Source organism: Chanodichthys erythropterus, chromosome 11 (genome assembly GCF_024489055.1).
Source record: "Chanodichthys erythropterus isolate Z2021 chromosome 11, ASM2448905v1, whole genome shotgun sequence".
Taxonomy (NCBI): domain Eukaryota; kingdom Metazoa; phylum Chordata; class Actinopteri; order Cypriniformes; family Xenocyprididae; genus Chanodichthys; species Chanodichthys erythropterus.
Genome location: NC_090231.1, coordinates 10,025,827 through 10,042,600, shown reverse-complemented (window position 1 = coordinate 10,042,600; position 16,774 = coordinate 10,025,827). Strand labels below are relative to the sequence as shown.

The 16,774-nt window shown below is 36.6% G+C and overlaps 2 protein-coding genes across 2 annotated transcripts; one reads left to right on the top strand and one right to left on the bottom strand.

Moving 5' to 3' along the window:
* Positions 1-196: 196 nt before the first annotated feature.
* On the top strand, positions 197-8,319 carry rgp1 (GP1 homolog, RAB6A GEF complex partner 1). The gene is made up of 9 exons (XM_067400587.1): positions 197-491; positions 1,809-1,924; positions 2,082-2,215; positions 2,604-2,687; positions 3,740-3,889; positions 4,317-4,463; positions 4,613-4,740; positions 7,397-7,574; positions 7,813-8,319. The coding sequence occupies exons 2-9, from the start codon at positions 1,809-1,811 to the stop codon at positions 8,034-8,036; spliced, it is 1,161 nt and encodes a 386-aa protein (XP_067256688.1). The 5' UTR covers positions 197-491; the 3' UTR covers positions 8,037-8,319.
* A 257-nt stretch (positions 8,320-8,576) lies between these two features.
* msmp1 (microseminoprotein, prostate associated 1) lies at positions 8,577-11,110 on the bottom strand. The gene is made up of 3 exons (XM_067401831.1): positions 10,713-11,110; positions 10,477-10,585; positions 8,577-9,172 (listed from the first exon to the last, which is right to left on the bottom strand). The coding sequence occupies exons 1-3, from the start codon at positions 10,813-10,815 to the stop codon at positions 9,004-9,006; spliced, it is 381 nt and encodes a 126-aa protein (XP_067257932.1). The 5' UTR covers positions 10,816-11,110; the 3' UTR covers positions 8,577-9,003.
* Positions 11,111-16,774: the final 5,664 nt, after the last annotated feature.

The following is a 16,774-nucleotide window of genomic DNA, read 5'->3' as shown; positions in this document are numbered from 1 at the left end:
AGTATAGCAATATGTAAAACACATGTGTTATATTCTCTCAGAAACCTATTATTGAGGTACCGAGAGAACAAATCGTTCAGACAGTGAACCTGTTCAACTGAATCATTCAAGGGAAGCGATTCATAAGAATAATTTGTTCACGAATTGGACGACGCTATACCGGAGTTGATAAAACGATGACATCTTATACTTTCTCATGTTATGTTGTAATGACTAATACAAAAATAATATACATAACGAACATTTTTCTGTAATATATGTTCATGTTATGGGAACATTTAATTTTCCATTTATAAATGTAGCCTGAATGACGTTTGGAAAAACTCAGGGAAACCTCATAATGGCCCAGAGAAAACCGTCTCATGTTGTTTTGTTTTTAAGTTGCTGGAGCGTCGCCGGGAACTCTGTCTTTTAGCTTCTGTGGTCAGGGATAAGACGTTGAAAATATCGACGGGAAGAAATAGTGGTCCTTTGTTTTAAGCAGCTTCGAGGTATTTTAAAGGGAACTAATGAAATCATGTTAAGACTACCTGCTAACAACATAGTAAACATTCGCTGTACGACTTTAGCTCTTTAAATATAGATGTTAGCTCTGTATCTACAGTCTAGTTTTGCACATATGTTCCTGTCAGATTAATTAGAAGATTCTTGCTCGTTTAATCGGTGTCACAGGTATTAAGACAATGCGTTCAAATGTAAATTCGTTAAGACTACGCTATACTTAAAAATGTTTATCTTTTGCATGATTTACTCTCTACCCTGCTAAAACATCTTAAACCGGTTTACGCTGGTTTGCTGGTCTTAGCCATAGGTCTTAGCTGGTCGCCTAGTTTAAAAAAACAACAACAACATTACAACCAACCAACAGACCAAACTCTCCAGGCTGGGATATATATATATATATATATATATATATATATATATATATATATATATATATATATATATATATATATCTCTCAACATCTATTAAACGATTAGTCCACTTTCAAATAAAATTTTTCTGATAATTTACTCACGCCCATGTCATCCAAGATGTCCATGGTCCAAGGTTTTTGATGAAAACATTCCAGGATTATTCTCCTTATAGTGGCCTTCAATGGTCTCCAAACGGTTGAAGGTCAAAATGACAGTTTCAGTGCAGCTTCAAAGGGCTTTAAATGATACCAGACGAGGAATAAGGGTCTTATCTAGCGAAATGATCGGTCATTTAAAAAAAAAAAAAAAAGTAAATGTATATGCTTTATATAAACAAATAATTGCCTTCCAAGTGGTTCTGCCAAAACCACACTTTCATGTTCTTCAAAAGGCTCACGCTGTATGTCCTACGCCTTCCTTATTCTACTTACGGAAAAAATGGAACTGCCGCTGCGTTTGTTCCATAAGGTGAATAGGGAAGGCGTAGGACATACAGCGTAAGCTTTTTGAAGAATACAGAAAGTGTGATTTTGGCGGAAGCACTTGAAAGGCGATCATTTGTGTTTATAAAGCATATACATTTACATTTTTTAAGACCCTTATTCCTCGTCTGGTATCGTTTAAAGCCCTTTGAAGCTGCACTGAAACTGTAATTTTGACCTTCAACAGTTTGGAGGCCATTGAAGTCCACTATAAGGAGAATAATCCTGGAATGTTTTCATCAAAAACCTTCATTTCTTTTCGACTGAAGAAAGAAAGACATGAACATCTTGGATGACATGGGGGTGAGTAAATTCAGGAAATTATATTTGAAAGTGGACTAATCCATTAAGTGCCTTGCATGTAACATTTTTCTCCGTTTTTTTTTTTTTTTTTTTTCCTTTCTTTAGATGATTGAGGTGGTGGCATCTATGGCACGAGGGCCTGTGTTTTTGGCCGGGGAGGTTTTGGAGTGTCTCATAACCTTCACAAACCCCATATCACATCTGTCTACATCTGCCAGCAGGTAAAGAACACCATAATCAGCATGAATGTAATGTGCAAGTTTGCTTTTTGGCCACTGCCTCATTAACAAGTTAAACACTGCCATGCTTTGGTGTTTCTCCACATTTTAGTCAAAATATGTGCTGACAGTCCTGAATGAGTCTGTTCATCTTCCACAGTGAGATGTTGGCTTGGGCCAGTGCTCAGATTCACTGCCAGTTCCATGCCAGCGAGAGTCGTGTGGCTCTGCCCGCTCAGGGCACCAAACAGGACGTGCAAGCTGAGAGTGACACTGTGCTGATACCAAGCAGAGGTGAAAAATAAGAAGCTGATCTCACACTTATTTTACTAATTTTTTAATATTGAATCAAAGATAAAGAGACCAGAATCATGATCAGTTTTTTAAATCAGCCATATCTAAAAGGTTGTCGTATGTCAGAAGTAAATATTAGTTAATTTAGAACAGAAAGTATTCCAAATATTTTTCTGACTTTGGCAGTTGCAGTACAAATGTTCAGGTTGTGGAAACTGCAAATAGTTCTATTGATAAGTATGATGTTCTTGCCCTATGCAGAATACTCAGTATTAATAAGAATATGTTGAATTTAAATAACTAATGGAGCATGAATTACATGAACAGAATCATGAATTTACAGCATGAGTAGAGATTTCACGATTTCCCTGTTTCTTCTTTGATTCAGGTGAACGAGGGCAGTGTGTGCTGGACACACCGCCTAAGATCTTGTTCTGTGACCTTCGTTTGGACCCTGGAGAGAGCAAGACCTGTAAGAAACTGCATTTGAAACACTTTTAGATGACACATTACATTTTCTTTTTGTACAGAGTTTGTGTTGTTTACATTCTCGCAACTTTAAAGGATTAGTTCACTTTCAAATAAAATTTTCCTGATAATTTCCTCACCCTCATGCCATCCAAGATGTCCATGTCCTTCAGTCGAAAAGAAATTAAGGTTTTTGATGAAAACATTCCAGGATTATTTTCCTTATAGTGGACTTCAGTGTCCTCCAGATGGTTGAAGGTCTAAATGACAGTTACAGTGCAACTTCAAAGGGCTTTAAACGATACCAGACGTTATCTAGCGAAACGATCGGTCATTTTTTAAAAAATGTAAATGTATATGCTTTATATAAACAAATGATTGCCTTCCAAGTGCTTCTGCCAAAAGCACACTTTCATATTCTTCAAAAAGCTTACGCTGTATGTAAAAGGCCTATGCCTTCCCTATTCTACTTACGGAACAAATGGAACTGGAAGAATATGAAAGTGTGCTTTTGGCGGAAGCACTTGGAAGGCGATCATTTGTTTATATAAAGCATATACATTTAAATTTTTTTCGAAAATGACCGATCGTTTCTCTAGATAAGACCCTTATTCCTCGTCTGGTATCGTTTAAAGCCCTTTGAAGCTGCACTGAAACTGTAATTTTGACCTTCAATCGTTTGGAGTCCATTGAAGTCCACTATAAGGAGAATAATCCTGGAATGTTTTCATCAAAAACCTTAATTTCGTTTCGACTAAAGAAAGAAAGACATGAACATCTTGGATGACATGGTGGTGAGTAAATTTACTAGGAAAATTTTATTTGAAAGTGAACTAATCCTTTAAGTAATAAGAAGTGAACCCCCATAATCAGGGTATTATTTCACTCTAAACTGGCTCATGACACAGGACCAACAGTCACCTGGCCAAAGTTCATCTATATGTAATTGAACATTATGCCTGGCATCCTGAACTACAGGAGACACCACACATTTGCAGCAGAACTCTGCTAAGTTTGTTTTTTTTTACCTCCAAATATTGTTTTCCCCTCGTTCAGATACCTATAGTGAGGTTGTGCCCACTGACGGTCCACCCAGTTTCCGGGGTCAGGCGGTGAAATATGTGTACAAGCTCACAATTGGCTGTCAGCGAGTCAACTCACCCATCAAGTTACTGCGAGTCCCTTTCAGAGTTCTAGTGCTGCATGGTAGGTTGCACACATGTTTTTTTAGCCCTCTTTGTGTATGGTTTTCCTTTCAGCCTCGTCCATGCAAACAGAGATTCATTTTCACCAGGCTTCATTTGAGATGCATTAATATTTTCCCCCCAATTATTTTATTTTTACACCCAAAGAAACTATTAATCTTTTTAGAAACAAGTGTAAAATGACGTATACTCACATAAAATGAGGATTTGATTAATATCAACTTAGAAAAAGCAGTTTTCCTCCACCATATTGAGACCAACTGGCTTTACCAACTGTTGCTGAATAAATTAACCATGAGTGACAAATATGCCACAATGAATAAATAGTGTCTCTATATTTGTAACTAGGAACTTTAGCTTGTTTTGGATGATGCTAATAGGTCTAAATATAATGTCCCACACCATAGTTAGAAGATGTTCTTTTCCAGGCATGCCAGAGCCTCCGTTCCCTCAAGATGAGGAAGTGGCTCCCTCAAACCCCTTCCTGGAAGAGGAGGAAGGAAGCCGAAGAGATACAAGACCGCTAGAAAGAGCTCTGGATATGCTAATGATCACCACCTCACGTCGATGCCCATGTGCGTGAGTGAATGTGGTTGATAGTGATTGCGGGAAGCCTTGTGTGTTTGTCATTTATATACCTATGATCATGTTTTAGTCCTCTGCTCAGTTTTGAATTGTGTGTCAGCTGTTAATATGGTAATGAGCACATGCATTTCTTTCACAGATATGTTCAACATCACAAATGTGCGGGGAAAGGTGGCCAAGTTCTGCATCTTTAAGACCGTGTACAGGCTCGGAGAAGATGTCATTGGCACCTTCACATTCTCAGAAGGGGATATTCCATGTTTACAGGTATAGTATACACTACTGTTCAAAAGTTTGGGGCAGTAGGATTTTTTAGGGGTTCAAGCGTGTAGTGCTGAAAACACACATCTACAACGTCACAGAGACTCGCCCTGATCGCTCATAACTCCTGAACCATTAGGCAAAGGCTCAGGTGTCTTATATTGTTGGAATCCTAGGCTCATGCATGGATTTGATCATCGCTCTGTGAAATTTTCAGGTATTTTGGATTTTTTGAAAAACATACTTTTGCGAACTAGTCCTAGGTTTTTGGCCCGATCGGAACCAAACCAGTGCAGCAAGATTGTCTGGAGTCAATAATTATCAAAAAAAGTTTAAATTTTGATTCATGGTCTCTGAAGTGGGCATTTTACTAAAATGGCTATAACTCGTGAACGGAATGAGATATTTTCACCAAACTCTGCACACATATGAGCTCATTCTGTGGTTGCATGAAGGACGCAGGGACTGGCCACTATAACATGGAAAAAAATATAAATGGCTGCAACTATGCAAGTCTGATTGATTTTGAAAATTGGCATGCGGTGTCTTTGTCCAAGGTGCCAAAATTGCCTGTGAAGACATTCACATATCTCAAAAAAATGCCAATGAAACTGTCCAACAAGGTTAATGGAGGCCGTTCCTAATGAAACTCGCGGGGCCTGCCCATTCATACCACACGGTAGTGAGCAACTTTGCCACTAGGACTGCCGAATCGTTCGTTAAATATTGGCGATTGTTTCAAAAAACAACTTTGGCGAACTAGTCCTAGGTTTTTGGCTCAACTTCAATAACTGTTAAAAAGCTTTATAAACCATAAATTTCCTATGGTAAATTGCCTGTATTGGCTGTAAATGGTCTTTTCCATCTATGATCAAGATGGTAACAGGCTTGCTAATTAAAAAATTATACCTTTTTTACGCATGTGCTTAAAGGGACAGTTCACCCCAAAATTAAAATCCTGTCATTTACTCACCCTCAAGTTGTTCCAAACCTTTATGAGTTTCTTTCTTCTGCTGAACATGAAGGAAGATATTTTGAAGAAAGTTTGTAACCAGGCTGCTTTTAGGCATCATTGACTTCCATTGTAGGAAAAAAAATACAATGGAAGTCAATGGTGCCCCAGAACTGTTCAGTTTCCCATATTCTTCAAAATATCTTCCTTTTATCTCCAGCAGAAGAAAGAAACTCATACAGGTTTGGAACAACTTGAGGGTGAGTAAATGATGACAGAATTTTCATTTTTGGCTGAACTATCCCTTTAAAGACCTTAAAGCGCTTGATCCCCGATAATTGCTGCTCGCAGCTATATTTTTTAAATGTTTTTGAAAGAAGTCTCTGATGCTCACCAAAGCTGCATTTATTTAATCAAAAATACAGTAAAAGAGTAATATTGTTAAATATTATTACATTTCAAAATATCTACGTAATTTATTCATGTAATGTAAAGCTGAGTTTTGTAGTGTCACATGATCCAATAAAAATCATTCCAATATGGTGATTTGGTGCTCAAGAAACATTTCTTATTATTATCAATGATGAAAACAGTTGTGCTGCTGAATACTCAAATTATTTTAAATATACACAGTCCAGTCCAAAAGTTTGTAACCACTAAGATTTTTAATGTTTTTAAAAGAAGTTTCGTCTGCTCCCCAAGGCTACATTTATTTAATTAAAAATACAGTAAAAACAGTAATATTGTGAAATATTATTACAATTTAAAATAACTGTTTTCTATTTGAATATATTTCACAAAGTAATTTATTCCTGTGATGCAAAGCTGAATTTTCAGCATCATTACTCCAGTCTTCAGTGTCACATGATCCTTCAGAAATCATTCTAATATGCTGATCTGCTGCTCAAGAAACATTTAATGTGTACAATTGTACAAAATGTGTACAATATTTTTTTTCAGGATTATTTGATGAATAGAAAGTTCAAAAGAACAGTGTTTATCTGAAATCTAATCTTTTGTAACATTATAAATGTCTTTACTGCCACTTTTGATTGATTTTAATGCATCCTTGCTGAATAAAAGTATTCATTTCTTTAATTTCTAAAAAATAAAAATAAAAATTCTTACTGACCCCAAACTTTTGAACGGTAGTGAATAATGTTACAGAAGCTTTGTATTTCAGATAAATGCTGTTCTTTTGAACTTTCTATTCATCAAGGAATCCTGAAATAAAAAAATGTTTATTGAGCAGCAAATCAGCATATCAGAATGATTTCTGAAGGATCATGTGACACTGAAGACTGGAGTAACGATGCTGAAAATTCAGCTTTGCATCACAGGAATAAATTACTTTGTCAAATATATTTAAATAGTACACAGTTATTTTAAATTGTAATAATATTTCACAATATTACTGTTTTTACTGTATTTTTAATTAAATAAATGTAGCCTTGGTGAGCAGACGAAACTTCTTTTAAAAACATTAAAAATCTTAGTGGTTACAAACTTTTGGACTGTACTGTAAATATATATATATTTATATAACAATGTAAAAGTCTTAACAGTCACTTTTGATCAATTTAATGCATCCTTGCTAAATAAAGGTCAATCTTTACTTTCAAAAACATCTTATTGACCCTCAGATTTTTGAGAATGTAAATGCTTCATGAAATGCTACTGGAACGTTCATGTGTATTCATGTCTGCTCAGTATTCCGTAAGTCTGCAAAGTGAGGAGGAGGTCCAAGAGCAGTACCAGAGACGACCCGGCCAGGCTGTCAGTGTCACTGGTCATGGCCGACACCTAGAGTCCTGCTTGCACACAGCCTCCAGCCATTTTTCTCTCCCTGTACCCCTCAACGTTACACCAGGATTCACCACAGATATAGGTTAGAAAACCTTTGCTCAATAATGATGCTCTGGTTGAATTATTGCTTTATTTCTTGTTTTGCTTAAGCCTGGATTTTGATATCTATTATCAAAGATATCAAGGAAATACCTGTTTTGTCCATGCGCAATGAAAGTCTCCTTGTTTTTTTGATTTCGAGACTTAATTTAGTTCATTTTCCATTTTTAAATCAACAAAAAGGAAATATTTCCCTTCTGTATTTTAATTCTAATCCCCAGTGACGTTAAGATGGCGACTGCATTTTGAGTTCGTCACAGCGCGGGAACCAGTGGAGGCACCGGTGGTTCTGCAGAATCAGTCAGAAGTCACATTATGGACTGGGGCGGAGCATGTGGATGTGGACACCTTCAGTTGGGACCTGCCAATCAAAGTGCTTCCTACCAATCCCACGCTAGCTTCATATGTTTCACAGTTCACAGGGACAAACAGCATCAACATTTGAGTAGTGTTGGAAGATAAAAAAAAAAACTAACAAATTCTAAAGTAGCTTATTTTTGGAGTTGTTTTATTGGTTCTTATCTTTTGCCGTGCAATGAGATGGTAATTCTTTATTTAAGCTACTTTAACATTTAAGCCTTGACCAACAGACTGCTTTACCTCTTATGTTAAAATATCTGTATTTATTGTCTATATTTTAGTGTATGCAAATTAAAATGACAAACGGTTTGTGTTGTATTTCAATTCCTCTATTACAAGGTATTTTGTACATTTCTCTATATGCAAATCATAACTGAATAAAATCTTTTAAGAGTTATTTGTAGCTGATGATTTGTTGAATCTTTTGATGACTTTAAAGGACAATAGAAAGAGAAATGAGATTATTTTTAATATACACATTTATTAGTGAACAGTTACATATAAGCTTGTCAGCTCATATTTACAGTAGTGCGTACATGATTAAGAAGAAGCTTTGGTTATGCTGCTTAAAATTAGCAACGAACAAAATCTATTATCAAATCACAATATTGCTTGTCTCAAAGAGTTTTATTGCAATGATTTAATCAGAAATACACTTAATTTTGCTCTCAGAGCTTGAAAACATCTTGGCTATGGAGAGAAGGAACTGTAAAAGAGAATGACAGGCCATACAAGTGCTACTGTTCTAGTAATGTGATAAAAACATGGCAGAAAAGGCACAAAAAAACATAATGCACACCATTCCATACAAATAAAAAGAACTGATCTATCTCTCACTCAATACAGGATTCAAAAAACATGCTTTCTCTATTCTCCCCTACATGTCAAAACACTTCCTTGCTTCCTTTAAATTGAGAATGCTTCCTTAAATGGTAATGGTTATGTTTTGAGAATACAGTTGTTATAGGAGTAATATCTCATCTCACTTAACAGTGAGACAGATGTTAGCTGACAGGCAGGTGATTTATGATTTGAAGGCTTCCTCTTCCATGCTAACCTTCTAGTTTCATGTTGAGTGCTCCATGTCTTGGGTCAACATTGTTGTCTTCTCCAGGAATGCAGGGCAGACGAGGATCAGAGGTCAACACCAGCATGACCTGGCAGGTCAGAGATTCAACTCGAACTTCACACCAGGGAGGAAAGTCCACAGGCCGATGCACACTGTAATTGAACACGTATTAGAAATGCAATTCAAAATGGACTAGTTCTGTGTAGCAACAAGTACAAAAAAGCTAAATAGTATCTTTTAAAGGTCTCAAAAGGTGGTTTTCACAGTGATGCCATAGAATAAGCCACTTTCCTAAAGAGTTTAGCTGAACAACATAATAAAAGACTTAAAGGATTAGTCCGCTTTTAAATAAACTTTTCCTGATAATTTACTCACCCACATGTCATCCAAGATGTTCATGTCTTTCTTTCTTCAGTCGAAAAGAAATTAAAGTTTTTGATGAAAACATTCCAGGATTATTCTCCTTATAGTAGACTTCAATGGGCACCAAACAGTTGAAGGTCAAAATTAGTTTCACTGCAGCTTCAAATTGTTCAACACGATCCCAGATGAGAAATAAGGGTCTTATCTAGTGAAACCATCGCTCATTTTCTGAAATGTTTTTAAAATTATATATGTTTTAACCATAAATGCTCATCTTGAACTAGCTCTCTTCTTCTTCTCTATTAGAATTCCGGCAGTGTAGACACTGCTAAGCGTATTACTGCCCTCCACAGGTCAAACTTTGAACTAATTTTTATATTAGTTTATGCAACATGCTAGTTCTGTAGTATATAAAAATTAGTTCAAACTTTATATAATTTTCAATTTTTTTCAGAAAATGAGCGATGGTTTCACTAGATAAGACCCTTATTTCTCATCTGGGATCGTGTAGAACAATTTGAAGCAGCACTGAAACTAATTTTGACCTTCAACTGTTTGGTACCCATTGAAGTCCACTATAAGGAGAATAATCCTGGAATGTTTTCATCAAAAACTTTAATTTCTTTTCGACTGAAGAAAGAAAGACATGAACATCTTGGATGACACGGGGGTGAGTAAATTATCAGGAAAAGTTTATTTAAAAGTGGACTAATCCTTTAAGGATTACTCGAAAGTTAAAGGCAGGTGAGTTTGATTAAGGTTGGAGCCAAACTGGAAAGTAGATCTCAAGGGTCAGAGTTGGGAACCCCTGCCATAGAAGAACCATTTTGAGTTCTGCAAAACAACATTCAGTGAACAGTTCTTTTTTTCTAAGTGTGAAAACCATTTGAATAATCTGAAGAACCTTTTTCCACTATAAAGAACCTTTTGTGCATTGGAAAGGTTTCATGGATATTAAAGGTTCGTCACAGAATCATAGATGCTCTCAATGCACCACAATCAGATGTAAATAAATCTCACCGTCCTCATTCATGAGGTTCTTATTATTCATATCCAATAGAGAAACAGATGCAATGTGTGTTATGGTTCTTACGTTTCGCAGCATCCCACTCCCACAGGGTGCAGACAGGTGCACTGCACACAACCCTGCTCCATCCAGCTTTCTCCCATAGAGTACTGCTTTCCATCATGTTCACACAGAGCTGTGAAGAGAGACGTCACATAAGGAATATCAATCTCCTCAAGCCTTGAGAGCATCCTCAAGCCTTGAAATAAAACGTAATAAAATGATTTAAAGGGAATATCATGAAACAGGACATTTGCTCTCACCTTGAGAGTTGAAGTGACACTGCATTGGTGCTGCTGAACATATCGTCCACACCAAACAGGCCATGAAGAACATCAATGTGATATGTCTCACCATGGGATCCATCTCGGTTGTCCGATCGTCCTCTGAATCACTCTCTCCCCTTGCACCTCCATTTATACCCCCTTGCGTTCAAGGGGACGGGTGTGAGGAGTGGTTTACCCCCTACCTGAGGTGTGTCTCTTGGGTGGGGGCAGGTTGGTTGGGCTGTTTGAGGGGGGTGTGTTCAGGAAAAAGCTGTGGTTTGGCACCACTTGCTCTTTCTCTCCGGTGATTGCCATTCTCCGCTCCACTGGGCATGACCTTGAAAAACTATAGAAATTCTGACACATCCTGGGATGACTAAGAGAGGTGGAGAGAGAGCGAGAGAGAGCAAAAAGTTGACGCGAGACAGGACGCAGAACAATTATGGATAACATGGATTGTCAGTTAAAGATAATCAGATATTCATCTGGGATTTGGTGGATGCACACTATTAATAAAGTTTTTAAAAATGTTTTTATGCTCACCAAGGCTGCATTTGATTGACTAAAAAAGCAGTAAAAAAAACAGTAATATTGTGAAATATTATTATAATCTAAAATAGCTGTTTTCTATTTTAATATATTACAGAATGTAATTTATTCCCTTTATGGCAAAGCAGAATTTTCAGCGTCACATGTTGTTTTTTTACTGTATTTTGGTCAAATAAACACAGCTTTGGTGAACATACACTACTATTCAAAAGTTTGGAAATATTACTATTTTTAATGTTTTTGAAAGAAGCCTCTTATTCTATTTGATAAATAAATTGTGAAATATTATTGTGAAATATTATTACAATTTAAAATAATGTTTTTCTATTATAATATACTCTAAAATATAATTTATTTCTCTGATGCAAAGCTGTATTTTCAGCATCATTAAATCTAGTCTTTTGTGTCACATGATCCTTCAGAAATCATTCTAATATTCTGATTTGATACTCAGTTATTATCAAAGTTGGAAACAGTTGTGTTGCTTAATATTTTTTGGAAACTGTGATACTTTTTTCATGATTCATTGATGAATAAATATTCAAAAAGAACAGCATTTATTCAATATTTCTAACAATATAAATCTTTACTATCACTTTTTATCAATTTAACACATCCTTGCTGAAAAAAAAGGTATTAAAGGTGCCCTAGAATCAAAAATTGAATTTACCTTGGCATTGGTGAATAACAAGAGTTCAGTACATGGAAATGACATACAGTGAGTCTCAAACTCCATTGTTTCCTCCTACTTATATACATCTCATTTGTTTAAAAGACCTCCGGAAAACAGGCGAATCTCAACATAACACCGACTGTTACGTAACAGTCAGGATCATTAATATGTACACCCCCAATATTTGCATATGCCAGCCCATGTTCAAGGCATTACACAAGGCAGTATTAACGTCTGGATCTGTGCACAGCTGAATCATCAGACTAGGTAAGCAAGCAAGAACAACAGCGAAAAATGGCAGATGGAGCAATAATAACTGACATGATCCATGATAACATGATATTTTTAGTGATATTTGTAAATTGTCTTTCTAAATGTTTCGTTAGCATGTTGCTAATGTACTGTTAAATGTGGTTAGTTACCGTCGTTTCTTACTGTATTCACGGAGACAAGAGCTGTTGCTATTTTAATTTTTAAACACTTGCAGTCTGTATAATTCATAAACACAACTTCATTCTTTATAAATCTCTCCAGCAGTGTAGCATTAGCCGTTAGCCAGAGAGCATATAGCCTCAAACTCATTCAGAATCAAATGTAAACATCCAAATAAATACTATACTCACATAATCCGATGCATGCATGCATGACGAACATCTTGTAAAGATCCATTTGAGGGTTATATTAGCTGGTGGAGCGCGAGATTTTAAGGGGCCACAGCCTGAATCGGTGCATAGTTAATGATGCCCCAAAATAGGCACTTAAAAAAATTAAATAAATGCAGGCTTGATGAGTAGAAGAGACTTCTTTCGAATACATTAAAATGGTAACGTTTCCAAACTTTTGATTGGTAGTGTAAATAATAAGGTAACATTCAATTTTTTTGTCAGATGTTTGGTCACAGTTTACACATCCTTGAATAAAACTGAGGATGCCAACTGGTGGTTCTCAATAACATTACCAAGTGGTTGCCAAGTAATCTTCAAACACACAAACACAAGCATCCGTCACAACTGTGGTCCTCAGGATGCCGTGACCCTCGCCTGCTTCTTTGGACCAAGCTCATGGTGATGATGTCATGGTTGTGATGACCTCACATGGGCCTGGTCCAGCTGAAGATGTTCATGAGCAGGAGGAAGCTCATAAAGGCAGAATTGGACTTTTATTGCGCAACTGCTGCAGGTGTGTGTGTTTATGACCAGAGAAGATGAAGATGTAATATTCCTGTAATGCTTTTTTTGTTGTTGAGGAAGGATTCCAGGTAGGTGTCGAACGCGAGGGATTAGGCTTTGAGAGGATGCCGAGAAGGTAACGCTCTTTGAGCCAGAACCAAACATTACATACTAGTTCGCACATTAGCTCATCTCTCGTCATTTCTGCTATCAAGATGGAAAAACTTGCGATAGAAGAAACAGGCGTTTTCCAAGGAGGCCCTAGGGTACCACAAAATCTGTTTGTAGCATTCACGCCTGTGTCACCCCACAGTAGTCTGAAAGGTGTTGAAAGCTACTGCATGTTGTACTACTGCTCTATGGCTGTGACTAGCGCCTCAGTTTGGACAAAGTGACTCACAGTCTCTCCTCTGCTCTGGTTTCCCTCTGGTTGAACGTTAGAACTGGTGTCATATTTAAACATTTTTTTGCCAGATTTGTGTCAAATAAGAGCTGAAAATTTGCCAGAAGGCCATTGGACAGAGGTTCTTATTTTTTTGTGGTTGCCAATTAATCTTTGGTTATTGTTGTTAAATGGAAAAAGTAACTAAAAGTGCTGTTATGAATACAGTCTATTCAACAGGTACACTTTGGTGGCACATTTTCTGATTTAAATGTTAAATCAGTTAAAGCAAACCTTAGGTAACCTATCTCACTGTTTCCCAACTTACAGTGTATGTCTTATGTTGGCAGTAATGCAGTTCTAGGAAAATAGGATTATTTGCCAAGAGCAGGTTTCTAGAAAATATGTAAAAGAGTGTATTGCTGTAAAAAAAAAAGACAGAAGTATGAATAAGATGAGTTACATGTGTCATCCTCAAACTCTTTTTTTAAAAAGGAACCGAAAGCATTAACATGTTCAATCATGTTCGTTATTTCTATAGCACATTTAAAAATAACACCTGTTGTTGAAGCGCAATGCAAAACAAAAAGTTACAACACATTTGCCATTACAGATATAAAATTACAATACAAACACATTTAAAACATATCCAATGCATAATCAACACTTACAATGACTCTAAGGCCACAGAGCAACAGAGCAGAGATGAGTCTTTAATCTATCTATCTACACTTTAAACCTAAATAAGAAAAAATGAGCTAATCAGTTACATCAATTTTAGAAATTCAAAGTTAAAGCAAGAGAACTGGCAGATTTCAGTTTTATACTCATGTATTTTAATTGCTCTTAACTTGAAATTTTTGAGTAAGTTAATTGATACATTTAACTTAAAGGTGCAGTGTGTAAATTTTAGCGGCATCTAGCGGTGAGGTTGAAAATTGCAATATAAGAAGCTGCGGTGGCCAACACAGGACAAATATGTCATCATCTGAGACCCTCACGGTGTTCCTCACTTTCACAACGTAAAACCGCTTTGACTGCCAGATAAAGTCCAGCTGCAAAGGGGGCGCTCACGAGCACCCTTCTTTAAGCTTAAAGGAACACTCCACTTTTTTTGAAAATAGGCTCATTTTCCAACTCCCCTAGAGTTAAACAGTTGAGTTTTACCGTTTTCTAATCCAGGTCTGGCGGTACCACTTTTAGCATAGCTTAGCATAGTTCATTGAATCTGATTAGACCGTTAGCATCTCGCTCAAAAATGACCAAAGAGTTTCGATATTTTTCCTATTTAAAACTTGACTCTTCTGTGGTTACATCATGTATTAAGACCAACGGAAAATGAAAAGTTGAGATTTTCTAGGCTGATATGGCTAGGAACTCTCATTCCGGCGTAATAATCATGGAACTTTGCTGCCGTACCATGAGTGTAGCAGGCGCAATGATATTTCCCAGCGTCTCTCTCACAAATGTCCCCATGGTTGCAAGGCACGCTCCCTGTGTAAGCAGAGGGTCACAGGCACTGCATAATAGCTAGTCAAACGCACTCTGCAGTTTGTCCGTTTAGAAAACGTGTAGAAACATGCCGGCACAAAATGGTGACTTAACATGTAAGGGGACCCGTGGTGTATGTAGATAGAAATGGCTCATTCCAAGGTAATAAAAACATAACGGTTCATTACGTAAAGTCTTTATACACCACTAAAAACGCAGTTATGTATATTATAATGCATTTCTGTCAATACATCCTCATAAAATTTACACATTGCACCTTTAAAATTATCATGTAATCTCAATTTATATTTTTAGTAGTGGACACTTCTATAACTAGCTAATTCAGCAAATGCTAACTAGTAACACAAAGGCTGCATCCAAAAACCTAGGCAGCTGACTTGTTACCTTGCTGCCTTATCAGGCAATGACTAAGGCAGCGTTTGTGCATGAAGGCACCTCACAAAACTGATTTCGGACAGACTGCTGCAGACTATAATGATCTACAGCAGAATAGAATGAGCTTTGGCAAGAACTAATATTTAATTTTAAGAATTTGTTTGATGCAGCCATTGCTTTGATAACATTAGCATAGCATAGCAAAGATAACATTAGCATAGCATAGCAAAGAGTACAGCAATATAGAAGATTTATCATTTACCTGTTCTCAAAATAAGCTCATGCTCCACTCGTCACCATGATGGTAAACCAAAAAAATCCCACATAACAGAAACTTCTAAATTGGGACAGCAAAGCATTAAACACTACTAACACTTCTCCTTTTTGAGTGTCATGGCAAAGCATGCTGGGTAATAGAAATCCCAGCCAAGTTTCAGGTATTTAAGTTTGTCTAAATTTAAAGAAACACGTTCATAAAAATAAAAACAATGAAACAATTCAGATTACTTAAAAAGTGTTGGTTTTGTGAATTCAAAAGAAGAAAAAAGTTGTAAATACTCATAAAAGTTAATTTGATTGAATTTATTTAATTTGAGTTTGTCCTACTCAAACCAATTAAGTATACCCCTTTTGAAGTAATTAAAATAGTATAGACTTATACAGCCTAAAATCAAAACCCATTCCAAAAAAACCTTAGAAATTTTGTATAAAATAAATAAAAAAAGGCAATAGTTTGGTGAAAATCAAACACAGCACACCAACCAAAACACACCTGTGAAGCAGAATGGTGCAGCATTATGTTGAGGGTGTTTCTCTTCAGTATGGACTGGGTGATTGGTCAGGATTGAAGGGAAAATGGATGCTGCCAAGTACATCCACATTCTTGAGGAAAACCTGTGCCTCTGCTACACAGCTGAAGATGGACAGGTCATTCACCTTCCAACATGACAATGATAAACATACCACCGAAAAAATAATGCAATGGCTTAAGGATAAGAATGTCTTTGAGTGGCCAAGTCAGAGCCCTGACTTAAATCTGATAGAAAATCTGTGGATGGACTTGAAGAGAGCAGTCCATTGCCACTCACCATGGAATTTGACTGAAGTTGAGCAATTCTGCAAAGAATGGGCAAATATTCCACAATCAAGGTGTGCAAAGCTAGTATAGACATATCCAAAAAGATTAATGGCTGTAATTAAAGCAAAAGATAAATCAGGGGGCTGATGACTTTTCCAACCCTGTTTTTTTTTTATTATTAATTTTCAGAACTGTTGTCCTTTTCTTTTCTTTAAGGCGGGGCACAAAGTAACACTTTTTGACTTTCTCAGTTTGTGTAAATTCACTTGGGGTTCAGAGTATTTTTTTTTCCCACATGAATTTCACACATGTCCAGTACAA

Coding starts and splice junctions, on each gene's coding strand:
- rgp1 (XM_067400587.1), top strand. CDS start 1,809: ATGATTGAGGTGGTGGCATCTATGGCACGAGGGCCTGTGTTTTTGGCC. Junction 1,925..2,081: donor CTGTCTACATCTGCCAGCAG/GTAAAGAACACC, acceptor CATCTTCCACAG/TGAGATGTTGGCTTGGGCCA. Junction 7,575..7,812: donor AGGATTCACCACAGATATAG/GTTAGAAAACCT, acceptor TCTAATCCCCAG/TGACGTTAAGATGGCGACTG.
- msmp1 (XM_067401831.1), bottom strand. CDS start 10,815: ATGGATCCCATGGTGAGACATATCACATTGATGTTCTTCATGGCCTGT. Junction 10,586..10,712: donor GTGTCACTTCAACTCTCAAG/GTGAGAGCAAAT, acceptor CTCTCTTCACAG/CTCTGTGTGAACATGATGGA. Junction 9,173..10,476: donor GGAGTGGGATGCTGCGAAAC/GTAAGAACCATA, acceptor GTTCAATTACAG/TGTGCATCGGCCTGTGGACT.